The following is a 24,892-nucleotide window of genomic DNA, read 5'->3' on the forward strand; positions in this document are numbered from 1 at the left end:
ATGAAGACCTGCGACAGTAACTAAGATATTCATTACATAAAAATGGATCCTGTCATAGACACAGGTGCACCAAATTATGTTTTTTACCCAGGGGATCTTACAAAGGCATCTTTATCCTGTTTCTCCTGTAAACAGTTTGCAGTGGGAGAAATATGAGAGCAGGAGTCCCAGTATGCCCTGAAGAAATACTTCTTGGAGCCTGAGAATGTTCTTCAGGATTGTGACTTCCACTCCTAAGAAATCCTGATGTGTAGGATTATGGTATTAAGGTGATATGGCAATAACTATCAAGCTATTGTTAATTAAACTTCTCTCACTGTCAGTAAGCTCTTCAAAAGTTATATAAACTGAATTAGCTTTTGATTGGAAAATTCTGTAGGATCAAATTTATAGAAATGCTGTTTGGGAGGAAACGGTCTGGGTCTGTAGTTATAGGAAGAGCATTTCAGTTCCTATCTGAAACCTGCTTTCATCCTTTGGGAACATCAGATTTACTGTTACTTTTTCACTACTAGAAATATATTTCATGTGTGTAAGGAAATTATCTTATAAAGGTATCTGGATGCAAAAAGAAAACCAGAAAGAACGCATTCAACAGGAAAGTATCTCAAGTTGCTCAAGTTTGTGGAGTATTTTCTTGAGGTTATTTTGCACTCTGCTTTTACTGAACAAGTGAGTTCAACAGAAAAATTCTTGCAAAAAGTGATCATGTAGATTTCAATCCTTCATGAACATAGTATTTCTTAATGTAGAAACTGAGCATTGCTACAATGCAAAACAAATTTCTGGAACTTTTAATTCTAGGTAGCTCTGTGTGACACAGGCAAGAACATGAGCACTCTAGTCACTTGTAATTACAATTACTTCAAGTCTGACTGTAAAGAAATACCTTGAGCTATCATGCTTTCAAGTAAATCAGTTTTCATTCATTGCATCTGCTTCCTGCAGAAATTTTAATGTTTTTTGTCATCACAGAAGAGAAATTCTGATTCACCCATTGCTTCTCATGTGAGAACTGCAATCTGTTTGCCCTATTGCTGCTGTATTTGTATCGTCCATCATATGTTATTTTTCACTTATCAAAGAGGAGTGGTCATGAAAGACAAATTCCAACCAAATTCAGCATTTGTGGGTATTCTGGCAGTGTGCCACTGTAGAATTAAATCAGATTTTTGTCAGCTAAGGAGACAAAAGTCCCTTGCTTTTCATTCCTGCCCCCCCAAAATTTGTTTTCTTAGTTCTGTTTATAAGCAGGATCATATAGGAACATGATTTTTTTTTCTGAATAAATCAGACAAAATAAAAGTCTCTGTACCCTTCCAACATGTTATTTATTACTAGGATTTTGTGGAAGAGGCTGCAGTACTACATCTTGGTGACAATTATTTAAAAAAATAAATCAGCTGGTTTTTGAGTGGGAATATGTGTGGGCTTTATGTTTTGTTTTATTTATTGGTTTTGTTTTTTTTAAAATTTTGATATATTCAACAGCACAAACTCTGTGTACTTTGTGAAACTTGAACAAAAACTTGACTGTTCCTTTGAATTTCAGAAATCTCACCAGGGGGATTGCTGAAAGCAGTTACTTGGTTTTCATAAAATGCCTTCCAAATGCTGCATATGGAATGCAGGTTTAATGACCAGATAGAAACATTATGTGAAGATTCAGCACAGGTCTTCACCATGAAGGCCATGCTGAATGTTATCAGCTGTGCTGAGCCTGCTAGAAGGCAGATATGTTCAGGGCAGAAAGTTCAACAGTTTAAAACATATATAGTAAGAATATAGGGTTTCTATACTATCAATTCAAGTATAAACTAAAACTTGGGTTGGAAACAGCTCCTCATTTTGGAGTGTGTCTGTAGTCTCTTTTATGGCTCCATCAAGAAAAATCACAATATTAACTGAAGGAAACAACCCTTATAATCTCTTATATATTATGCCTTACCAGACCTGTTATGCTTTTTTTTACAGTGTTCAATTACATATAGGCTGGAAATTCTTGTAGCAATAGGGATCTTTGTTACACAGAGACAGGAATGTGAATTCTTAAGCCAAACATAGAAAACCAACCCACCAGTAAGCCAGTTAATTTTAAAGGAATACCCTCTTGAATTATAAAAGCTGTGCAGGGAAAAAAAAAATAAAAGCAGGTTCCTGAGGCATTCAGCTTCATTTTTACAGGCTCATTTACTATGTCAATTCAAATGCAAGAGTAACTCATTTAGCTGTGCTAGTAATTCTTACTCTGTGTGTGACAGCCAGAGTCCAAGGAAATTAAGCAGGACAATAGAAGATCAATATTATATGGTATGGCCACATATGGTCTCATCAATACTTCAATGGGTTTAGTTATGCTTTTTGTCATCAGAGAGTAAACCACCCATTTCAACATTAAATGGCTGTCACTTTTACTTTGCAAGGTTATCCTGTGCCATTGCGTTGGAAAGATCTATGAACAAATTTGCAGCATTTGGCTTATTTATCCAAACTCAGAAGTCCTATAAAGAGAGTAGGAAAATCTGAACTGAATACACTGAAATATGTTAGGGTAATATTCTTTTGTCAAAAATTATTTTTCAAGTGCTGCATGAAAATATTTTTGTATGCTGAGCATGCACACATTACACCTAAATAACACAGCCTTGGGGATGGATGCACATCAAAGCCTGTATTTCATATTTCAAGAATTTTTGCGTCATCAAAACTAGAGATGGGAGTGATGTGTGAGATCATCTTATCCACCCTACTCTTTATTGCAAGTCTGTTTCCTGAAGAATATTCTGAAGTATTTCAGCTTGTCTAGTTTTACACAACTGTAACTGTGCTTCAAGACCATTGGGAGGCTGAGGTATAGCACAACTGTTAATTGTATTTCCCTATCACTCACCCTAAAATTTTTATTTCCTAAACACATTCTGCTATTTCTGGTTATACTACCTTGGATCTACCTACAGTTCTGGGAACCATTAAAATCCTAATCAGTTGCCCCTGTCCTTCCTTTTGCATAATTTTGAGTACAGAGTCATCATGTTCTCCCTGTCCTTTGGGTTTTCTTGTAACCAAGAATGACATCATTTTCCTAATTTTCCCTCACAAACCAGCTCTTCTGGCATGAAAATAGTTTTTGCTTTGCTCAGAAATATCTCTAACCTGTTTAAAAGTCTGTGAGGTCTACAAAAACAAGACAAAATTTCAAGGCCTTGTAGATGCTTTATCTCTTTTCTCATTTAAAGTGTGTGCCCTTATGGTTTGTGATGCAGGGATCCTACTATAGACTCAAGTTTCTGCTTACTGTGAGCCTGAAATTCACGGATACCACTGGGACATCAAAAATGCCATCCAGCCATCCGGAAGCCTTTACGTGCTCTAATGGCTTTCTGGGTATTTCCTATCCATTTCCTAGTTCAATGTCCTACTTTTTTGTATTATTATTATTATATTTTTTTGTTTCTATTCATTTAAGCTTCCCTTTCTGTTGGCTTATTCGTCAAAGTGCCAAACACCATAACCTTTGAAACCAAGGATGAGTTTAACTTTCAAGTGGCCTGAAGGGAACAGCAGTCTTCCAGCTCAAATCTTGAATGTTTGTGTTTCTCTCCTATATGATTTTAATAAACTTTAGATTTTTGTATTAGGGTTTATTTAACTGCACTACCCTTTCATTTCAGCTTGGGACTAAATGATATACTAGGTTGCACAAGAGTCCAAGACACATAATATGATTCTTCTTTCCAAGCAGGAAATTTTTCTTCGGTGTTGTTTGCAGTTCTTACTTGGTTTTTGGCTCATACTTGTATCAGAACCACTAAAAGTGGAAAAATTTATAAATAATGTAAAACAATACAAAATTGGGCAAAATCTTCCTGCTGCCTTTATAGCATTTCTGTTCAAAGAGCTTGATGAAGATTCTCTGCAGATTTGTACGTGCTCTCAAATGATACACTGGTTTAATCAAAAGCCTGTTTTCTGGTTGCAAGAATAGAACTCTAATCCTCTTTTCTTTAGTCTAAATTCAATTGTTTTATTGCTCATCTTGAATAAATGGCTTCTGGCTGAAATCTTGCATTTTTCCTTGCCTGAGATGCTGATCATGTTTGTAAGTATTTGACTAAGATATATTGTGCCTATCTGTGCCTAATGAAGCACTAACCAGACTAAATGATGAATGGCAGTTTAATCAATTCAGTTCATTTGGTAACCAGCAGAAGCATATGGAACATAAATTTTAACCTCTCTTTTATAAAAACCTAATTTATTCTAAAATTTGACCACAACTGTGCTTTTCAAATTTTTCTTCTACTTATCAATGCCTGAAGAGAAACTTCACTTAATATAGTTCTGCCTTGGGGATGTAGAATTAGAAAATAGTGATCTATATTTAATTTTCTTCTTCAAGAAATTTGACTACCAACTCTCGTTGTCCTAAAATGTAAAATTATTTCATTGGTTGGCACTAGTCAAAGCCTTCAGAAATGGGTAAAGCATAGGTAATATGCTGATAATCTTAGTTCAGTGGCATCTGTAAAAGCTCAACCCCAGCCTTAATGAAAATATGCAACTTGTTTTCATTAAGTTGTTCTAGAACCACTTCCTCATCAATGTATGTACACATATTCCTAAAATTAAATGCGGCTTTCTGAATCCATCATCATGATGTCTAAGCAATGAAAAGGTATGTAATTAGTACATTCCAAATAATTTACTTCTAAAACCAAAGTTAAGTTAGAGGTTATGGCTGTGATTTTCTGACACAGAAACACAACTTTCAGTTTTAGGGGGAGGTGGTACCACAGTTAGTTTCACAAACCCTTAGTTTATTTTGATATATGGTTTAGGAGTTTGAACTTGTTATTGTACTGAATGAAGAGGGGTTTTGGGTGGTTGCTTACACAGACATGGTACAGCATACGTAGGTGTTTGCACATGGAAGTTGTAGAAAAATATATGCAGAAAAATTTAATTGAACAAGCTAAAGTATATAATCAAATTCTCCATCATGTTGGTAGCTAAGAGGGATGTTGAGGGATGTTTTCTCTTAAGATTATTTTTGCTGAGGGAACAAGAAACTCTTGAGCTGTTTTCATCCAGAAAAGATGCAAATGTTTATAATTTGTTTTCCTTTTGAGATGCAGGAAGTTCACAGGTTATCTGGAACTTGAGTTAGAGTCACAGAAGCTCTCCTCCACGTTAGAGAATCTATTCTTTTGTGCTCTAGTTAGTGTGCCTCAGATATTTTTTCCCTCTGATTACCCAGTACTTCTACCACTGACTTAACTCAGTGGGATGAGGGAAACTTGCGTGAAGTACTTTTTGTGACAAACCAAGTACAGGACCTGTAAGGAGATGGCTGTCATGGCGGGGAGAGGAGGGAGTCCGTGTCTTCTCAGCCCATTGCAGCACCTCTCAGCCAGAGGTTGTGGGGAATGGGGTCAGCAGCCTCCCAGAGCTATGGGCTTTGAGCTACTTTCATTTATGCTGTCAGAGGGAAGAAGAAAGTCCAAGCAAGCCCATCCCTGAAGTTATCAGCATTTGGGCTTAGCTTAGTTCTGTGACTGAGCAGCCACATTTTCCTTTTTGCTCACCTTTTTCCAGATTCTCCTCCTATGCTAAGCCCTTCCAGTGTGCTTCCTTGTCATCGTCCTGTCCCCATTCAGCTTCTCCCAAGAGCGCACTATCACACATCTCCAGAAATAATTTGGGAGCATGACTGTGCTGCTGGGAAGCACTAATATGGAGATCAACAGCTGTGCCTTTATTGGTCTCAATACCTGTGAATCAGATTCCTGCTACACTTGCCTTCAAACACCTGAGAAGTGTTCATTTGTATTCACTGGTTTTATTAAATGCAGGTTTGTCCTTCAGCCTGCCATCAATTATTTAAATTTAAATATTATTTAAATGCTGGTAAAGGATGCAAAAGTGCTGTTGCTAGCTACTTGGTCTATAAGAAATCTGTCTAACATTGCATACTTCTTTTTTTTCTTCTGCAGGGGAGTGGGTTGTATCTTTGTAGAAATGATTCAAGGGGTCGCTGCTTTTCCAGGAATGAAAGACATTCAGGATCAACTTGAAAGGATATTTCTGGTGAGTTCTTTATTACTGAAGTAATGTGCCTAAAAAATGAAACAAATTATAGATTCATAAATGTTTGCATATTTCTTTGTGTCAGGAATTAAATTATGAACAGATTCAAGGATCAGAAGCCTAGTCCACAAGCTTACTTGACATATTTTGTGTTAAAAGTTCAGTTTCTATTTTTTTTCAATCAATATTTTTTTAAAAAATAAAAGTTTCTATGCAATTGTGGAAAAATTTTTCTAAATGTAAGGCAGTGGAAATCCAGCTGGTTTGTCATCCTCACTTTGCAAGTTATCAGAAACAACAACTCTGGATGGTGGTTTATTAATTTTCTACTACTAATAATAATATTCTAGTGTCAAAGGAAAAAATTTGTTGTGAGACAGATATATGAAGGAAAAATAAGGTAGGAGACAAAATGAGAAACGGAAAGGGAAATCTGAAATGACACTGTAAAAGTTCAGCAGGAGTCCTTGACTACTGCTTCTGCAGTAGTCAATGGCCCTGGCTGGGCCATTCATAAGGTATATGGGTTGCTCATAGGCACTGATAATACATCCACATTAGGAGTGAAAGAAGAGCTAATTTGTCTAAACCGTAGTCATCACTTACATATATTTCTTCCCAGGGTTGTGGATTTTGGGTTTTGTTTGTTTGCTTGGGGTTTTATTTTCATTTGCTCTTTCTTCCATTGTGCCCGGGGTTTGGCAGTTCCCTTACAAAAGGCTCAGGAATAACTTTTCTTGACTCCCTGTCAAGGTCTGTATTTACTCCAGTGCCTCCTGGGAGCATTGCTGTTGTGGAGTGAGTTTATTCAGGGAAGCCACTTCTCACCCAGATGAGCCAAAGTGGCTCCTGGTACTATGGGGTGGCCATCAGGGAAAATATTGCAAGATCAGCATCTTCCCTCAACATAGTAATCTCTGGATTGCTTCTAACCACAAATTTAGAAAAGAATCATACCGTTGCTTTCAAAGGTGATTTTGTAAGTAGGCATTTATTTTAAGTGCAGAGGATTTATTTGGTATTCATTTTGGCCCATGGGGAGATAAAGAAAGTCTTTTATAATCTATTTAAAAAATTTACATTTTCATTTTACTTAAACTTTCTTGTACTATATCTCTTTTGTTGGGACATGAGGGAATTTAGCAACTGCTTTTATGGATGACTCATAAAAAGTACTTCTCTAAAACAAGACCTTATTTGATTGTGATATAAAAATAACTAATTTTCTGTAAAATCTTCTGTTATTCTGCCCTCTTGGCTAATACCCTGAAAATTCTGTGCTATGGAAAAATGGCTGTGCTACAACATAGACCAGGAGCAGCACTTCTGAGAAGTTCCTGTGACGTGTCTCATTGCTTTGTTTGTTTGCCAGCTGGTGTATTTTAAGCTTAGCAACTTCTGAGCCAGTTTCCATCTTTTGCTTTCTTAACTTATTATGCTTCTCATTTATTGATCTGAAATTTTCTCCTTATTTATAGAACATGAAATTTTGTAACTAATAAATTCCTCTTTGGGACTTCATCTCATTTGTTGTGGTAAAATCTCAGTGACTCTTTTTGCTGTGGAAATTAAGGGCACTTCTAACAGCAGAAATCCCTTCCTTCAAGTGGGCGTTTTTTGCACTGTATTATATGAGATTGCATGATACAGTGCAGAAAAGTGATAGTAATAGATATATCATATAAACCTATTTTTCTAAGCCTTTTGTAAACCTTTTGTATATTTCCATTTTCTTCTCTATCCTCACAATTATTTGTGTGTTAAAATCCCAAGATAAATATAATCTAGGTTGCGTTTTTAGGCCTGCCATTTTTTAAAATTCTGTTTTAAAACTGCAGCTGCAAATACTGAGAATAGTGCTGAAATAACAAGGGATAATTTATTGATAATGTTTCTTTAATTTGATCTGTTGCAAACCTTCAAATAAATAGATAAAATTTTGGACTGGATAGTTTTATGGTCCATTGCAAATCAGAGTTAATTTTTAAATCCCAATTAATTAGGCTTTCTAATGGAAGTGTCTAGTTACCCTTAGCTAAATAGTTTCAGTGAGTGCCTTCCTAATGTACTCTAAGCATCATTAAGAATTTAAGTTATCTATTAAAAGTTATAAAACAAAGGATTATTCTTGTTTGGTTTTGTATTTGAACAGAAGGATTAAATTCATTAATTCCCCAGTGAATCATGTATAGTGTGGTAGTTAATAGCACTGAAGTACAAAATTAATCAGGTTGTTTTACCAGATAACTAATACAATTAACTCCCACACAGTGAGTACTTACACAGCTGGGAAAGAAACAGATCAGCCAGTAAAACACTTTTCCACAAAGTCTTCCCATAGTTCATGTTTTCAACATTCTCCAGTGTTGGTTTTCTTAAAACAGAGGATTGTCTTCTAAAAATGGTGTAAGGTACAGTGCACCTTCACACTAATCCAGTAATCCTTTTCTTCTTCTGAAATACGCAACTTGGAACAAAAGGCATATTAATCTGTGTCATATCTGTTGCTAATTGTTATTAGTCACAGCTACATGTCCATAGCATGTAAGAGGTCAGGTTACAGCTTGAGGCTTTTAGGGAAGTGGTTGTACTGTAGTAGGAAAGTCACAAAATGCTAAGAAATAGTAGCAAGGAAAAATAAATAAAACTTGACGTGAATAACAGTTTAAAAATCTGTTTGATTTCCTATTGTATAGTGCCCATTATTATGTAAATGAAATTAAAATACATTGTGCGTATGCTGTTTTAGCGATTATGAAGTCAGAGAGAGTCTCTAAATGCTTTTGTGTATCTCTGCCCTTGGCCTTCTTCACATATCTACATAGCAAAAGTAGACGCAACCCAGCATACCACATATGTTTCTTCCTCATTCTGACTGATGTTTATTTATGTTTCATAATGGCTTAATTAAGTGATTGTATATAATATATTAAGAACAGAGGTTGATCTTTCAGTTTTGTTTAAGGACTTTTCTCTTTAAACTTGTCTCTCCTGACTTCTATTGTTTCAATTTGTGGGTTTTTAAATGATAATATACACTGATTATTTCTGTTACAGCAGCTGTTTATAGTAAGCATTCTCAACTTCCATTACAGCCATAGGTCTCAATAAAATATACAGAATCTGTTCTCAGAATTGGAGCAGCACTTAGAGATGTTAATGAATAAGCAGGCTGCAAGTTTTTATTGTCATACTTGGGATCTGATAATATCAGATTTTCTCTGCCTATACTTAAAAGTGTTGATAATCTCTTTTAAGAAAACTATACTTATCAAATAAAATGGGAATCACACATAGGTTGCTTTCTCAAAGAAGTTTAGTGGTGAATTAAATGCCTTAATGCAGAGATGTTTTGGTTTATCAGTGTACTTTTACATCTTTACTCCTGCTTTTTTCCTACATACTGAAACTGAGGTTACTTTCTAGATAGAAATGCATCATAGAAATGAGAGAGTAAAGTGTAAAATCATAAAATTAAATCATAAAATCATAAAGGTTGGAAAAGACCTCCAAGATCAATGAGTCCATCCTTTGACTGAACACCACCTTGTCACCTAAACAATAGCATTAAATGCCATGTCCAGTTGTTTCCTGAACACTTCCAGGGATGGTGATTCCACCACCTCCCTGGGCAGACAGTTTCAAAGCCTGACAATCCTTTCAGTGAAGAAATTCTTCCTGATGTCCAACCTGAACATCCCCTGGCACAGCTTGAGGCCGTTTCCTCTTGTTCTGTGCCTAGTTGTTGTAATTACAGCCTGTAAGAGCTAACGAGTCTTTTGCCTCTAAGTATCATACTAATGATGTATCATCATCATTTCCAGCAAACTCTTTGCTTTGCCATTCTCTGAGACAAGCAGCTTGAGGTTTTGTTGCAAGGTGCTAAGTCTGATGGACTGATAATGTGATGCAGTAGTCTCAGCATTTCTGTTTAGTCTTGTAATATGTACACAAGACAAGAATGAAGCTTCAATGATCAAGTACATGTTGAGCAGTTAAACCATGAGAACAGGAAAAATATGTGGGGCAATCTGTTGAATCAAATTAGTACTACAGAAAATTGGGAAATAGCATTTGACTTCTGATATGGAATAGCTAAGATCTTTATCAGTAGTTTATTTTTGTTGATCATTTGTTAGCATACTCTATATGCAAACTTTGAGGTTTTCTGATCAAGGAGAACCTGCCATTGTAAATATAAAATTTAATTATGTCTAGAAGTAAAAGCTGCACCAAATGCCTTCAAGTTAGCCCTGTACCGGGGAGAATTGACAGCTCCTTGGATCTGGTGATGATCAACATGAATTAGTTGAGTGTTAAAGCTGATTACACTGAGCAGCCTGCAGTATGCCTGTGCATGCCTTATGCTGAACCACACTGGACGTAGCAACTTGGTTACAGCTCTCATTCTTATATAAGGATGTATTTTTATACTTGCTGTTCTTAAAGATTCAAACCAGATCAGAGTTGAATTTCTTATGTTAGCTCAATTTTTCTTCTGCAGAGATTTTTTTTTGAAAGTGGGAGATATTTCTGTCTTTTCCATTTTATGTGAGCTTTCTGAGAGCCACTATAGATCAAAGTGAATTTTCCTCCCAGGCTCTGACGCCTTCCCGATAAGGGAATAATCTGTGCATTGGCTGAACTTTAGTCTTGGTGCCAACTACACTGCAAATTAGATTTCATTGCATGAATAACGCACAAAGAGTTCTGATACTTTGTAGACCTCTGCACAGGCAGGACAATGGCATTCCGATGCTGTTTTATCTGTAAACGGGCATTCACTCTGCAAACATCATTCTGGGAAGCATGCACACCGCAGGAGCATCACGCTGCAGGTAACATGTCACAGCAGGAGTGGAAATTTGCAGCCAGAAGCTTCTGTCTTTCCTGAGGTGCCTATCAAACAAGCTGAGGACTCCTTTCTGGTATTGGATGCTATTGCTCTGTTGGGTACCATAACACACAGTATTAAAAAGTAATTAAAAGAGAACAATATCCATTTGTTGAGCCCAGCAGCCTGATATGCCAAAGGGGGACACCAGAAACGAGAGCTTTCTGCATGGAACTGTTCAGCAAAGACTCACAAGAGTTTGCTATTTCAGATAGCTATGAAAAATGATGTTTTCCTTTTCACTGGCAATGGAAGTGTTACTTTTGTTATTGAAGATTTAAAAGGCTAGCAATATTATTTTTTTACATATGTATACATGTCCAGGTATATATGATAAGCCCAAAGTGTCTTGTTTATTGTAATGCAGGCTAGTAGTGTTTCCTCCATGACTGATGTTAAAAGGCATTTGTGAAGCTGCAGAGCTTTCTCCCTGTTATTCTGTATCTGGAGGTTTGCTTTGTGTCACTGATGTCCTGAAATAATACTGTTTAAGAGTTTTTAAGCTTATGACAGACCCAAAGAAAACGTGCTTTCTGGTACATTGTATTAATTGCATCTCTTGGGAAGCTAGCAATGTTAAATCCAAGGGAGGAGTACATTAAATCATTGAGTTTTAAAGTTTTTCTGTGTAATCAAGTACTTAATCAAATTTATTGTTCTTTTATTTCTGTTTCATTATTTAAAAAAAGTTTTTCTGTCACTCAGTAAATACTTTGGCTCTGAAAAACAGCTCATTTATCTCTGATGGAACAGATGTATTTGTAAGGCTGGACCCAAGATGAAATTTTGTTTTGTGTAGGCATGGTATCTATGGTGCCATATATGGTGAAGATGATGAATCTGGTTGGAGAAAGAGTCTTCATCTTTGTAATATGGATAGTCCTTGCTTAGAGGGGGAACACTGTGTTTTCTTCTCGTCTCTCTCCATCTTCTTCCCACCAATGACTTCATGAGGAAAATGAGGTGTTTGTTTGAAACTAATTAAATAGAAACCTGACTGCTGAGTTCTATCTTCTATAACACAGCATGTAGGTAGAATAAGAGAAGTGCAATCCTGCTAATAAATCTACCTCTCCTTTGCTTTATAATAACAATATGCAAAATATTTCACTTCTCTTCAGCACCACTGAAATTAATTTAATAATAACAGGCTTCTCTACCTATGGGTCTTCTCTTTGAAGTTGTTAACACTTGTTCAGTATTTTACTGTAGTTGCCTGCAGGTTTTGCACTGATACTGCTTTTACAGGTTCCTTTCTGGGCTTTATGTCTTATGCCAAACTTCAAATGAAGGTAATTCTAAACTAGGAAAGTATGAGCAAAATTAACCTTTAAAATTAACTTTAAAAAACAAACTAAATATTCTATGTGTGCTTCGTAAAGGATTTAGGTAATTTTTAAGAGTCCTTTTTAAGGAATTTTAGCTCAATTTTTGCTCTCCTACTGCACTATATTGTTTTCTCTATCACTGCATGGGTAGTCTTTTCCCCATATAACACAGATCAAGGTATGTGAGTTGATTTGTGTTTACTTTTCATAAAGAGCTCCCATCCTCACCATGTCTGAGTAGTGATAGTCTGTGCTGTTCTTTGCCTGATGTCATTAAACCCATATGGTACTGGGCAAACAAACTAGGCCTAGGATTTAAAAGTAGCAATCTTGTAAAAATGTAGGACATTTTCTAGAGGAATATTGCCTATATGTGTCAGGAAAGAAAGCATATGTATCCCACACTCTGTTAACATTTCTTTTGGAAAAGGGGACACATAACCTCCCATTCATCCATGTTTAAAGTCATAAAAATACTGACCAGTGTCTTATGGACACTTGCCAAGGGATCTACCAGCTGGTAGCAGGAGGGAAGAGGAGGAGAGGAAGTAATTAATGAATATGTAACCCCATCTTTGTCTTTCAAGGGCTGGCTGGGTTTTAGGCCAGCCAGTCACACAACCTGATGCACATAGGTGTCATCTGCTTGCAAGATGTTCCTGTCCAGCCCGCTAATTCTAAGCAAAACCCTGAGCGTGGCTGGGCTGGCATTGAAGAGCTTGGCTTATTGTCAGCTTGGTAGTGCAAAACATGAGGAGTAATTGGCTATCAGGAAAAGAAAACAAATTAAGACGTGGTTCAGTGGAAAACAATGGCTTTGTGGTTTACTTTGGAATTGGAATGTTTCTTTACTATCTGTCATGAGAAAAGAGCTATAATTGTAAGGAAGCTGTAGTGGGTTGACCCTGGCTGGATGCCAGGTACCCACTAAAGCCGCTCTTTCCCTCCCCTCTGCAACTGGACAGAGGAGAGAAAAAAACTAGTGAGGGATTCATGAGTTAAGAGCCTGGAGATCACCATCACAGGCAAAACAGACTCAAAGTGGGGATATTAATTAAATTTATTATGGACAGGATCAGAGCAAAAGAGTGAGAAGTAAAATAATCTTAGAAACACCTTCTCCCCAACCTTCCTTCCTTCCAAACTCTACCTCCTCCCCACAGTGGTACAGGGGGCGGGGAATGGGGTTATGGTCTGTTGTTTCTGCTGCTGCTCAGAGAAAGGAGTCCTTCCCCTGCTTCCCATGTGGTCCCTCCCACCGGAGACCTCTCCGACGTCAGTCCATCCCTCACGCAACAGTTCCTCGTGGCAGTCTGAAAAATAAAAGCTAGTTTGTCCCCTTCAGTTCCTCATAAACTGCTGTCCCGTGGGTCAATTCTCCATGGGGTGCAGTCCTTCACGAGTAAGCTGCTCCTGTGTGGGTTCCCCATAGGGGCCACAAATACTACCTGGGAAGAAACCTGCTCCAGCGTGGGCTTCCCTCTCCATGGGCTGCAGGTCCCAGGCAGAACCCTGCTCTGTCTTGGGCCTCTCCAAGGGGTCACAGGCTCCTTCATGCATCCGCCTGCTCCAGCGTGGCCTTCACCACGGGCTGCAGGGGCCTCAGCTCCAGCATGTGGAGATCCTCCTCTTCCTCCTTCTGCACTGACTTTGGTGTCTGCATTGTTGTTCACATGTTCACACTCTGCTCTTCCCTGGCGGGAATTTTCACTGCACAATAACTTTCTGTTCTTAAATATGTTATCACAGAGACAATACTATCACTCCTGATTGGCTTGACCTTGGCCAGCAGCAGGAAGCCCATCCTGGAGCCAGCTGACATTGGAGGGGAAGCTTCTAGCAGCTTCTAACAGAAGCCGCCCCTGTAGACTCCCCACCCCACTACCACAACCCAGCCACAGAAACTCACTACAGAAGCATTGTTTCTTTTCTAGACTCACCCCTCATTTTTGAGCCGGTAGTTATAGCCAATACGTGAAAAAAAATATGCTGAGATTCAGCTGGTGTAAATCAGTAATTGATGTAAACCAGTGCAGCTCTGTTTACTTACACTGATGCACATCTTTGCAGACACCTTACTTCTTGGCCCTGTACACCATAGAAATATACTTATTTGTCATGTAAAATCCCTCTTTGTGCAGCTTGTGTCCACAAGTGTTGTGGAGCTGTAATTGCAAACATATTTGCATGCAGGTGACACTGAACAGAAAAGCAGTTGCAAGCAATTTGTGCATGTTACTAAAGCAGCTGAAGCCCATTTTAAACAAAAATGTTGGTCTGTTATCCAAAAACTTATCTTGCAAGACAATATTGTGCTGTAAAAAAACCCACAGGCACATTCATCAACCTGCTCTGATATGCTGGCTTTATTTACTAGGGAAGATAACAATCAGGCATCAAATAGTCTCATTGCTTTCTCTTTTGTAAAGAAAGGAACAATATTTAATGCACTTGAATCTTCTTTTTTGCCTTTCTTCTTTTACTTGTGCCTGGTTTCACATTGCATGCCAAAAGTGGGTTTTCTGAAGAGCATCTTGACGGCCAAAATTTTTTGTTTATAATCTGTAGCTCAAGTTGAAACATCCTTAAGGTTGAAAATGTCTAAAAATCAATGTGAAGCAGTTTTAGATGATGATTTTAGAGATGGGGTATGAGAATCTAAGATTGATACGTCTTGCCTGTCTACACGTTTCTTATAAGACTTCCAGAATAATAGCTGATTTCTTCTGCCCTCTTAAGAACTGGTAAAAGTAAATAGCTTTTTCTATTGTCTGGGGGAAACATCCCCTTCAGCCCATGCACATGCCTGAGGTACCATTTGCAGTTGACCTAATTTGAATAAAGGTAGACTTTAATACCTGTTTCAGTGTTTCAAAAATTAGTGCCTTAGACTACATATTAATTTGGCAAGGTGCTAAGCACTTGCCATAAGATTGTCTTCAATTCTCACTGCCATTTATACAAGCTGCTAATCCTCAGTATCTTTCTATAACTAAATGTAAATTTTGAGATAGGCTTAGTGATTTCAACAGGCTTCAGTTTTCAAGGGCAAACATTAATACACCTTGATTAGAACAGCTGTTTTTCTAGTTCATTAAATGGCTATGGTTCAATAATTTAGGCATTTAATTTTCATATGTTCAAAAATTTGTATAACCTTGTCTAAGTTGCTTTTCATTTTAAGAGAAAATTAGCCAACAGGAAAAAGAAGCTGCATTAGTTTCAAACTGATTTGAAAAGTACTAGACAAAATTAGTATTAGAAAGTAGGAAAAGGAATGCAAAAAGGCTATAGAAATGAAATGTATTCTACTTCATAAGAAAATGTCAAAAAAGAGGCCTCATAAGAGTTTGAGAATAGGAGAATTTCCTGACTTGGATCCTAATGCAGTAGGCATTCTCAACGTTTTTAGGGTGAAATAAATGGAGCAGGTTCTGACATATGCAGTATTACGTTTTATTCTTGTGCTTTAGTTCTTCCTTCCTCAGTCTTCTGAGTGCTCCATTTAAAATAACTTGGAGGGCAAAGCAGAACTGGATTCTCTTGCTGTCAGTTATGGGAAGAAAAATGTCCTGTGTTCGCTGTTTATCTTTCTAATGTGCATGTATATCACTGTGTAGCTGCATTTCTGGCAATTGAGGTCTGTTTTTGAGTATGTCAGAGAAAGCTAATAATATGTATTGTAAGACCATAATGAGAATTCTTCACAGTGCTTTTTCAGGGCAGAACATGGTCCAAATGTGGTGCAAACTCTCAAACCTGTCAGTGATGGAGCAGAACAGCATAGGTAAATTCCTAAAAGAAATGCTCACCCTGATGAGGATAAATCAAAGAAAATTTTTAGCCATCTACTTAAAAACACTGAAATTTTATGGTTGAATTTCTGTATCTTTTGATGGGTGAGAAATCAGTTGACCTTGTGAATTTTCAATTTGATTAAACTTTACTCTGTCATAAAGAGGGACTTAGTGTTTTAGAATAGTGCCTGCTTAATTCCTTTTACAGTTATTTAAAAATATTCTGAATTTACTTATCTTTTTCAAAATGGCATTATTTGCATTGTAACTCTTTTTCATCTTAGAACATATTATATTTGTGGGTTTTTTTCCCCTGAGTATCTTGAATGTAATTGTTTTACAATAGCTGGCAATTGAACTTTTTGCATAAGAGAAACAAAAGTTGTATAAATTTTATATCACTGAACGGACTCTTCAGGAAAATCAGAGGGAAAACAGCCAGGGATTTTATCAATCCTTTAGGTATCCTTCATGTCTCATTTTGGTGTGCATCCATACAACCTGTTGCCCTAATTACTTAAAAAGAGGCCTTAATAATTTGGATGTGGGAGATCTTGCATGTTTTGGTATAATCTGCTCTGGCCTGATGAGACATTTGGTTAATGACATTGCTATGCTGCTGAACCAGCTTGTTAGAGTGTGCTAGTATTGCTTCTTCCTCCTGGAAAGGGAGGGGGTAGTGATGAGGTCCTGCTGATATCATATTGCTTTATCAGCTGCTCAGCTGTTCAAGGCAGGGTAATAACTGTAGCCAGGGAAAAATCCTCTTTTGTTTGTTTAATGGGTCTTTTCATGAAATCTGTGCAATACCCTATTCCATAAAACAATAGTCAGACCAGTGAAAGTTGCTGAAAACTAAGGGTAGTGAAACATCTGTTTCTTACTAAAGTCATCTCTTCATTTATTTTTGCTAATGTTTCCATGGTTTTGTTTCTTTTGTTGCCTTTAAACTAGCTTAATAATAACATTGTGCTGCTCATCTGCATTCCTCACATAGTCCAAGAGATCAGCTGTGCCTACAGTGTTGAGAAGCGGATTTTTCTTTCTGATAACTGGTGTAGTTGATTGTCCGTGTTTCATTGGTGTAATATCTCCCTTTCTTTTAATGTGGTCGGATCTTTAAAATTTATCTCAGAAATGTTATGATTTGCCTTGTAATAGCCGAGTTGCTCATGTTAAAGAATTAAAGTTGTCATTTGACTGTTCTTGTATCTGATGCCTCATCATTATTCAGCCTTTGTGTCATCAATATTTCAGGCCATGCGTTTCTGTAAACCTTAGTGTATCAGGGGTGGGGGATAAATTGTAACTCCAGTCTTTCTCTTCCTCTCTATCATTATTGACTGCTAGTGGTACTGAAGCTCATTGTCGTATGTTTGTGCAAATTTTCCTTTGTTTGCATATCCTATTTATTTAATTACTCATTTCCCCCTCTGGCTTGTTTTTATTTTGTTTTCTTGAAAAAGAGTGGACCATGATATGCAGGTGTTAAGTAGCTCCAATCTTTCAAGAATTTGCTGTCATTCATGCACACTTCATGGTGGATTGTTTCAATGCAAGCCCCCTCAGTTCCTTTTGAAGCTGTTCTCCAAATTCTGCCCAGGTCTCATAGCTCCCTTCTCCACTGAATAGAGGGGATTGGTTCCAGCAGCTCTGGGGAAATAGTTCCTTTTGTCCAAAAGTAACACTACCAAGAGTAAGACCTGCCACTACAGCTGCCCTGCATGTGGTTTAAAGTTTTAATTGGAGACAGGAGATGACTACAGCCTAATCCCTCCTGCCTTGTGTTTTTGAGAGCTCAGAAATGGACAAAGTTACCAAGTGCACTAATGTCGAAGCAAACAAGTGGGTTCACTGAAGCTGAGAGTGCTGCTGCCTCTTCCAATTAAGTGACACTTGCTTTTACCTTCATTTAAATAAGCAAAATGAAAACTCTTAGGCCACCTGCCTGCTGATTGTTAAAGCCACAGCTGCTAAATGAGAAATAAATGGTTAAATCACAGTTTCCAATTTTCAAAAATTTTACCATCTTGACATTCCTTATTTTTTCAAACTCCCCTTCTGATTTCAACAGTTGGGCATGTACCTCCTGGTGTCTGGACAATGAACCCATCCCTCTTAATGGGTTTGCAAGGAAATAGGCAAAGCAGGTGTCATGAAAATGGATAGATGTTCCAGTGAAGAATTCACTGGAAATTTCTAAAGTGCTCTGGAGTGAGGAGTGCTAGCTCACTCTGGTGCAGTGATACAGGTTCTGTTCAGCCAGTCTTCCCATGGATCTTACTGGCCTCTGGATGAGAATGACTAACTCCCTGGGATTCTGCCCTGACCCCACTTAAAATGTCTCAGCTGTTTTTGTAGCCAGTGTCTCTCCATCAGATGTAGGCTGACATTTCCCCCATTTTAGAAAATAAATATTTCTCTGCTTTGATTTTTCATTCTGCTTGCTTGCTCTGTCCCTGTGATTCAGAAAGATAGTATAAAATTCTTGCTTTTGTAGCAGCAAAATGCTGCTGTTTGGAATGAATACACCAAGCATCATGCTATGTTTTGTTGTAGGAAGAACACCTGAAGCTGTATCACTTGTCATGGATTTTAAGTTATAATGTTAGACATTTTTAAAAGATATTTGATTTGGGAATTCTGATAAGGTTCCATATAGAAATCAGCTGGATATTTAGACATCCAAGAGGAGTCCTTCCTCTTGGAAGGATATACCTATCCTATATATACCTATCAGAAGTGGAGCTCATTATTAATGCCCCACTGTTTCAGAAACATTGTAACACCTGGACCTGAACATTCTTCAAATGGCAGTATGACTGGCTGCCTTCATTTTCTACAGATTGTCACATAAAAAAAACTTGAATATACTCATTGCATCACTGAGCTCCATGTGGCTGCACGAATCTATTCAAAATTGAGATTATTACAAGATCAAGATCGTAGTTGGCAAAATAAGGAGTTGGCAAACTTCTGGATGATCTGATCAAGTTCTAGTCTCATGCTGTTCTGTGATGCTGAGCATCAGGCTTCATATATGTGTCTTGGTATATGTTACCTGCCCTGTTTTTTTCAGGTGAAAAGAATTTTTCATGATAGTGCTCTTTTTTTTTTTTTTTCCAGACAGTGAGCTCAAGCAGCTCAGTCAGCCCAGCTATAATATTCTATCTGCCTTAGCACAACAGCTTTCCCCTCTGGTGCAAATGTATTTCTACCACATAAGCAGCACATGTCATGAGCTTCTATTGTGCAGTGCATATGCTGTTCCTTGTGCATAAGGAATGGTGAGTCTTGTTGTGTTGTCATAACGAGGCACACATTCCTCCAATGTGTTGTGACTGGGCACCAGGCCAGAGACAAAAGGTTTCCAGTATCAGAGAAGGACAGTGTGCACTTCACTGCTTCAGAATGGGGGTTTGTTCTGGGAAAATGTTGGTTGGTTGCTGTGAAAACCGTTGGGTCAGGTCCTGGTTCGGTGATAGTGATTACGGTGAATGGATGTGATCCCAAATGTTATAGTTTGTTCAAACAGTTGTAGTTAAATGACACTGTAGTGAAGAAACAATTATTTTTATGATGATTCATGGGAAGATACATAAATATAGTCTGATAATTATTTAAATAAGCTCTCCAGCTGAATGGCAGCTTTAAGCCTTTAATTATCCTGATGCAGTGGCGTAGCTTTGCTTGTGCCAATGAGATTGGACACTGCAATATTAGGTAGGAATTCATGTGTGTTAACTGAGCCAGTTTTATGGTCTTCAAAAAGACCATAAACCCAGCTTTATGATCCAAAGGCAGCATTGCTTTTCCGATAAGCCAGCGTTTCCAAAAAAAGAAAATCCTGTGTAGTGCATACCTGGAATTCAAATGAGCCAGCTGCTGAGCCAGCACAGCAGGGCTTCTGGAAGTACATTTCATAAAAGCCTCCCACAGTTTTGGCTTTTTTTTTTTTTTTTTCAGTTTAATGAAAAAAGTAAAAAAAATTAGAAATAAATCTTTAAAGAGCATGTTTAGGAGAGGGCTCTGCAACATAAACAGGATAGCAAATGTGAAATGCAGAGTATATACCTTTCTGTATAGAGTAAATCAGAGCAGATTTTAAAGGATATGTAAACAAGCATGACTTGTGAGCCATGGGGTCCTTCTAACAGAAAATTACTGTCTTCTTTTGCAGTAAAGAAAACCATTCTGTTTGTTCCCAAATGTAGGGAAGGGGTCTTCCAGCACAGATATTGGCAGTAACTGCTTCTTTGCATGTATTAACACCAATTTTTTTATGAAATCATTCCCTCTGTGTAACTTTACTGGAGAGCTCACAAACTCTTTCAATGCCAGAAGAGCAAACTTTTCTCCTTGGAGGAGGGGCAGAGAAATCTGTTGAGGTCAGCTTGAGTCTTCTGCATTAATTTTCTTCCCAGTCTTTTCCTGGGACACAGTTATGAGGTCCACAAAACTTCTGAATTCTCTTCTCTTCTTACTAAGGGTCAGTTTCATCCATAGTTTTTGCAGCTCTAAAGCAGATATCAGAGACATTAAATCTAGTTTAATGTCAAAATTTTTTTATTCTGATTATGAGATTGTCAATGGAAAGAGACTGCTCAGCACAGGTGTCTGGGAGAGCTGAAGGAACAGGTTTTCTGTTCTGCTCCTTTAGCCGCTTCAATATGAAGCATCCCTCATAGAGGAGCCATCTTTTCACTTTGGAGCTGAACAGTGTCTCCTTTAAGTGTGTACATCAGTTTTTAATTAACTTTTGATTTGGCAATATTGCTACGTGGTTGCACTGGTTTGAGGGAAAGTGCAATCTCTATCAGGAGTTTCGTTTTTTCCCTTTTGCTGCTAATTTCACACTCTGTCTCTACAGCACAGGCCCCTCTGTTTTCAAAATACGTTGCCAAATCCTGTTTTCTTATATTTTTTTAGAATTCATCTCATTCGCATAAATGTTTTAGGAAGAATCACTAAATAAAAAACCAGTTTCTTCCACCAAGTGAACCTTTATGAATGTTGTAAGTTACTAAAATAGGGCCTTATGATGAAATGTGCTGACTCCCTGTAGGAAGAGGATGTCATAGCCCTGTACAAGTTGTTTTACACTTGCTTTTTTCTTGTTGTGAAATTTAGATTAAATACTCTGGTTTTGCTCTCACTCCAGTTTGGATTATGGACAGAATTAGTTTCTAAAAGTCATCTCATTGAATCACAGAAACAGCTCTGTCAAAGTGTTTAGTAGATACTTTTTGGAATAAACAAAACTCTTCCCTGACTGAGCATTTAAGGACGCTGGCATGTCAAACCTCCGTAGTGCTTTGTTGTAAGGCTGGGGATTTCATTTAATCTGTCCTGATGGTCTGCAGTGCTGCGTCTTCCGTGATGCCTGTCAGTTCCTCCTCCTCCTCCTCCTCCCAGCTCTCGCTACCAGATCATGCAGAGAGAGTAGGTAGAGCCTGGCTCTGTGAAGGCAGACAGGAATCTTTATGAAGTCTTCAGTCCCTGTTGACTTCCTCATGGTAGCACAGTTGCAGTGGTGACTCTGTCAGGGTCCCTCAGAAAGGTAGCTGTGGTTACCATGGGTATGAACAGAATGACGAGTTTACTTGTGCTGCAAACAGCGTGGAAACAGTGTTGGGATAAATTTAACTTTGCAATGCAGGCAGCTACTCAAATATCACTTAGATATACAAAGTAAAGTTGGAAGAAATCACATATTAAATATGTTTCCTGGCAAGTCTTCATTGTATTCTGCCTCTATGGGGAAACGGAGTTAAGAACAATTGGGTCCTCTACTGTTTCAAGGACATCATTTTTCATCCTTGACAGAGTTAAAGCACAACTATTAGTTGAGCTTGACTTTTTTTAAAATCAATGTGTGTTGTTAAAATTTTGTGGTAATGTTTTGCTTCCCTCATCCATACTGGCACATTACCTCAATATTTTAGAAGACAACTTCATGATAAATCACTTCTTATGCTCAAAGCAAGTGATTTTATTACCCATATATAATGGAGTGATGATATTCCACTTCCACTTGATGCTTGAAAGAGTCAGCTTTTTTTTGAATCACATTCTATTCTTGCTGCTTCTTTTTTCACCTTACAGAATAAACCTCAGTAGCTTCCATTTTTTTCACAAAACAGCATCACTTTTGTACAGCAGAAACAAGTTTATGGGGTTCGTGAGGAGGTGCCTTCCCTCTTTTTTGTTCCTGTTGTGTCTTGACCTCATTATCTGTGTAACAGATACTTCATATGACTCTTGAAAGAATTGATTACCTTTTTTTTTTTGTTAAGACAATGTTTAGATCATTCGGAAAATAACTTACAAAAGACATACTCCAATCAGTTTGTTTTCTAATCACCCTTGTTTTCTCTTAAGTCCATAATTCTGATTTAATTTCCTGAATGAATGCAGATCAGATTAAACATACTCTTCTGCACATTACCACTGTGCATATAAAATGGTGGCTTTTGAATTTCTTTTCCATTATCCCATGTATCATCACTGCAAGGATTTTTTTGTGACTTTACTAACATTTACAGGCACAGAAGGAAGCAAAAAAAAATTGCAACCTATTTTATACATAAAACTTAGAACAAGAATTTGAAAGTCTGATTTTGTCTGTAAAGAATTATGGGTTCTTGTTTAACACTTTTGTTCTGAAGAGGAATCATACAACTTATATTTTCTGTATGCTTTATTTATTTCACTGGTATGTCTTTCTTACCTGGGTGGGAATAATGAAGGGATGTTTTGATGACAGTTGGCTAAAAAAACATGGAAATTTTGCTATGAAAGACAAATAATTTTGCTAAAATACAGTTTTTAGGTTCTGAACGAGCCTTTTAGTGCCTTCCACATGGGAAGAGACTGCCTTGATCACACAATCTCACTTGAGTTGTTTTAACTTTGAATTGACATGGATTCCTGGTTTAGGAATGATATGTGATTTTTGCAATTCATTTAATAAAGTAAGGCTTCAATATTTTAAATCTCAAGGTGATGAATAGGCATGTAGTCTTTATTTTTCATGAATCCAAATAATAAAGTGTTGCCATCTTAGCTGATAGACGTTGTTTCTGTAGTGAAAAATTAGGTGACTTTTTCATTGCAGCTGTGAACCCTGGAACATCCACAGCTTTCTCAAAGGTAAAATGTGTTCCGCCTCAATCTAACAAACACGTACCTGCGTTACACAAACAAATAGGTTTACTGACCCTTATGGTAAGTGAACTGCAAAACTGAACTGATGAGGTCCTGATGTGAAGAAATGACTGGTTTTGAGGCAATTCCATTTCTGACTCTTATCTGTTGGATATTAAACTTGACACTCAGCTGTCAGCCATCGTGCCCAGCAGAGAGTTGAAGGAAGCCTCGCTGCAGTTGTCAGTCAGCAGACTCTGAGTCAGCATGCATAATACACAAGTAGTTGCTGATTTTTTTTTTAACCTGTTGTACTAAACCCAAATACTAAGTTGAAGGATGAAGTTCATCCCTTGATCTTCACTACTACACGTACTTTATGCTCACTGAGATTACTGGGTCGTAATACAGCACTTTCCCTGATCGTGGAAGATGTGGTTAAGATCTACCTAACAGTGACTCCTGGAGGGAAATGTGGCTGAAGGTGGATCATCTGGAAAAATGGCTTAGCAGCAGGACAGACTGTGACAGAGAGACCACATAAGCTTCTCTTCTTCCAGACCAGATGGGAAGCTGCCATAGAAAAACCCTGGAACTTACATTGCTTCTCAAGGGCCATTTCTAAAGCAGCAATGTACTTTCCTCTAATGAAAAGGAAAAGAACTCTTGGGTTTTGACTAAGTCATTAGGTATGTGTGCTTCGCAAGAATGGAGCAGATTTTTGTTGAAAAACTGAATGTTTGAAACCTCCAAATCTCACTCAACAGAAAGAGATTGCTGATTTGGAAATGACTCTGTGGTGATTATTCTCTTCCTCTTGATTAAGTTCAGTTCCTGAGACAGCTATTGTCTCCCATGATACATCACAGCCAAGGATTCACTAAATGCAGTATGTTTTACGCAGCAAACTGGAAGACCAGAACAGAAATCTTGAACATCCTTAAAAGGAAAAATGAAAAAAAAAACCAAATATTTTTTGCATCCAGCTTGTAACTCAAGTTAAAATTCCAGGGTATTTTTCAACCAAAACTTCTTTTTTTAAAAAGGAAAAAAAAAATGCATTCTCCTGACACTTTTTTACTAAACTTTGTTTGCTCATCAAGTTGACCTAACATTAAAAAAATTGAAAATTCTGCATATTGCTTAGCCTGATTTCCATAAACCTTGTCTAAAGAAAGGCAGCTCATTTGCATGCTGGTCTTGTTTTTCATTCTGCTCTGAATAATACCATGGGCTGCATGTTCTTTGTCTTGTTGAACTCCAAAACATCGCCTTTCCTGAGGATCATCAGATCTAACAAGGGTTAAAGCATTATTTCAGTAATATGCAGCTTTGTATATTCAAAACTTGTAGTGTAAAGGGGAATGCTGTTCTTCATTAATTATGTCAGCAACTGGGAAAGAGCTGCTAGGAAAGATTTGCACTGCTGCTCATCTAAGACATGACAGTAATGTGCGATGTTTTTGCTTTCAAAGCAGAATATAGGACAACATGACTAATTGTGTTGGTAAAGTGGCGTAAAGCTCACCGTAAAGTAATTATTCCCTTGCACACCAGAGAATGATGAGTCTTTGCAAAATCAGATGCAGAACACAAACTTTTTCTTCTATTAAAAATTAAGGCGATGCAATACTCCACAG

At 37.6% G+C, this 24,892-nt stretch overlaps 1 protein-coding gene across 3 annotated transcripts in view; it reads left to right on the forward strand.

The window, feature by feature from the left end:
• Positions 1 to 24,892, forward strand: part of CDK14 (cyclin dependent kinase 14) — a 314,027-nt gene that overhangs the window by 186,063 nt on the left and 103,072 nt on the right. For all 3 annotated transcript variants that reach the window (XM_027639274.1, XM_027639276.1, XM_027639275.1), the window contains one exon: positions 5,994 to 6,087. In XM_027639274.1, the coding sequence (XP_027495075.1) occupies positions 5,994 to 6,087 (94 nt within the window). The remainder of the gene's footprint in view (positions 1 to 5,993; positions 6,088 to 24,892) is intronic.

The sequence above is a fragment of the Corapipo altera genome, unplaced genomic scaffold (assembly GCF_003945725.1).
Source record: "Corapipo altera isolate COAL_440 unplaced genomic scaffold, ASM394572v1 44, whole genome shotgun sequence".
Lineage (NCBI taxonomy): Eukaryota > Metazoa > Chordata > Aves > Passeriformes > Pipridae > Corapipo > Corapipo altera.